The sequence below is a fragment of the Penaeus monodon genome, chromosome 20, assembly GCF_015228065.2.
Source record: "Penaeus monodon isolate SGIC_2016 chromosome 20, NSTDA_Pmon_1, whole genome shotgun sequence".
NCBI classification, from domain to species: Eukaryota; Metazoa; Arthropoda; class Malacostraca; order Decapoda; family Penaeidae; genus Penaeus; species Penaeus monodon.
This window is the reverse complement of record NC_051405.1, coordinates 31,507,533-31,508,191: the sequence shown is the minus strand read 5'-3', so window position 1 is coordinate 31,508,191 and position 659 is coordinate 31,507,533. Positions and strand designations below refer to the sequence as shown.

The following is a 659-nucleotide window of genomic DNA, read 5'->3' as shown; positions in this document are numbered from 1 at the left end:
GCAGTTTCCGAGTAACGTCTTAGGACAATTGTTTGGCGAGTTCTCGAAGCGGCTTGTTTGTTTGGGTTTGTTTCCTTGATTTGCAACTTCAGGTAAACAGGATTAATATCAACATGATCGTTAGCATTAGTTTATTTAATCGACATGATTGCATTTAAAGATTAGGCTTCCATAAAGGGGCTGAAAATGCATTTAAAGATATTATTGTTATAATTTTGTGGGGGATTTTGTAAAATACGTTGTAGTTTATTATTCATGGACATGAAAGAGATTCGTAATTCTTGTTAAGGCAGGATGAACTTGTAATCAAATATGTTAGATATAAAAGAATATTAGATATTGATTGCCAGAGTGAATGAGAAACACAGGAACAATTAGAAATGGATAGACACGTTGTTTAATAAGAGATAAGCTTCCTGGAATTGCACTGCAATTGGATAGTAAAATGCTTTGGGACGTAATGAAAGACACACAACACACGCGGACGTATATAAAAGCGCATTCTCATCTTGCTTTTTTCTCTTTTTTTCCCCTAGGATTGACGCCGTTCACCGTGTACGAGTTCCAAGTCCTAGCCGTGAACAAGATCGGACGCGGCCCGCCGTCGAAGCCCGTGACGGTGAGCACGGGAGAAACAGGTGAGACCCCGCGTTCGCTTT

The 659-nt window shown here is 39.6% G+C and overlaps 1 protein-coding gene across 1 annotated transcript in view; it reads left to right on the top strand.

Moving 5' to 3' along the window:
* LOC119585772 (tyrosine-protein phosphatase Lar-like) overlaps positions 1-659 on the top strand; it is a gene marked incomplete at its 5' end in the record, with an annotated part of 244,437 nt that overhangs the window by 144,370 nt on the left and 99,408 nt on the right. Inside the window, 1 exon segment of the mRNA XM_037934484.1 lies at positions 537-638. Within this exon segment, the coding sequence (XP_037790412.1) occupies positions 537-638 (102 nt within the window).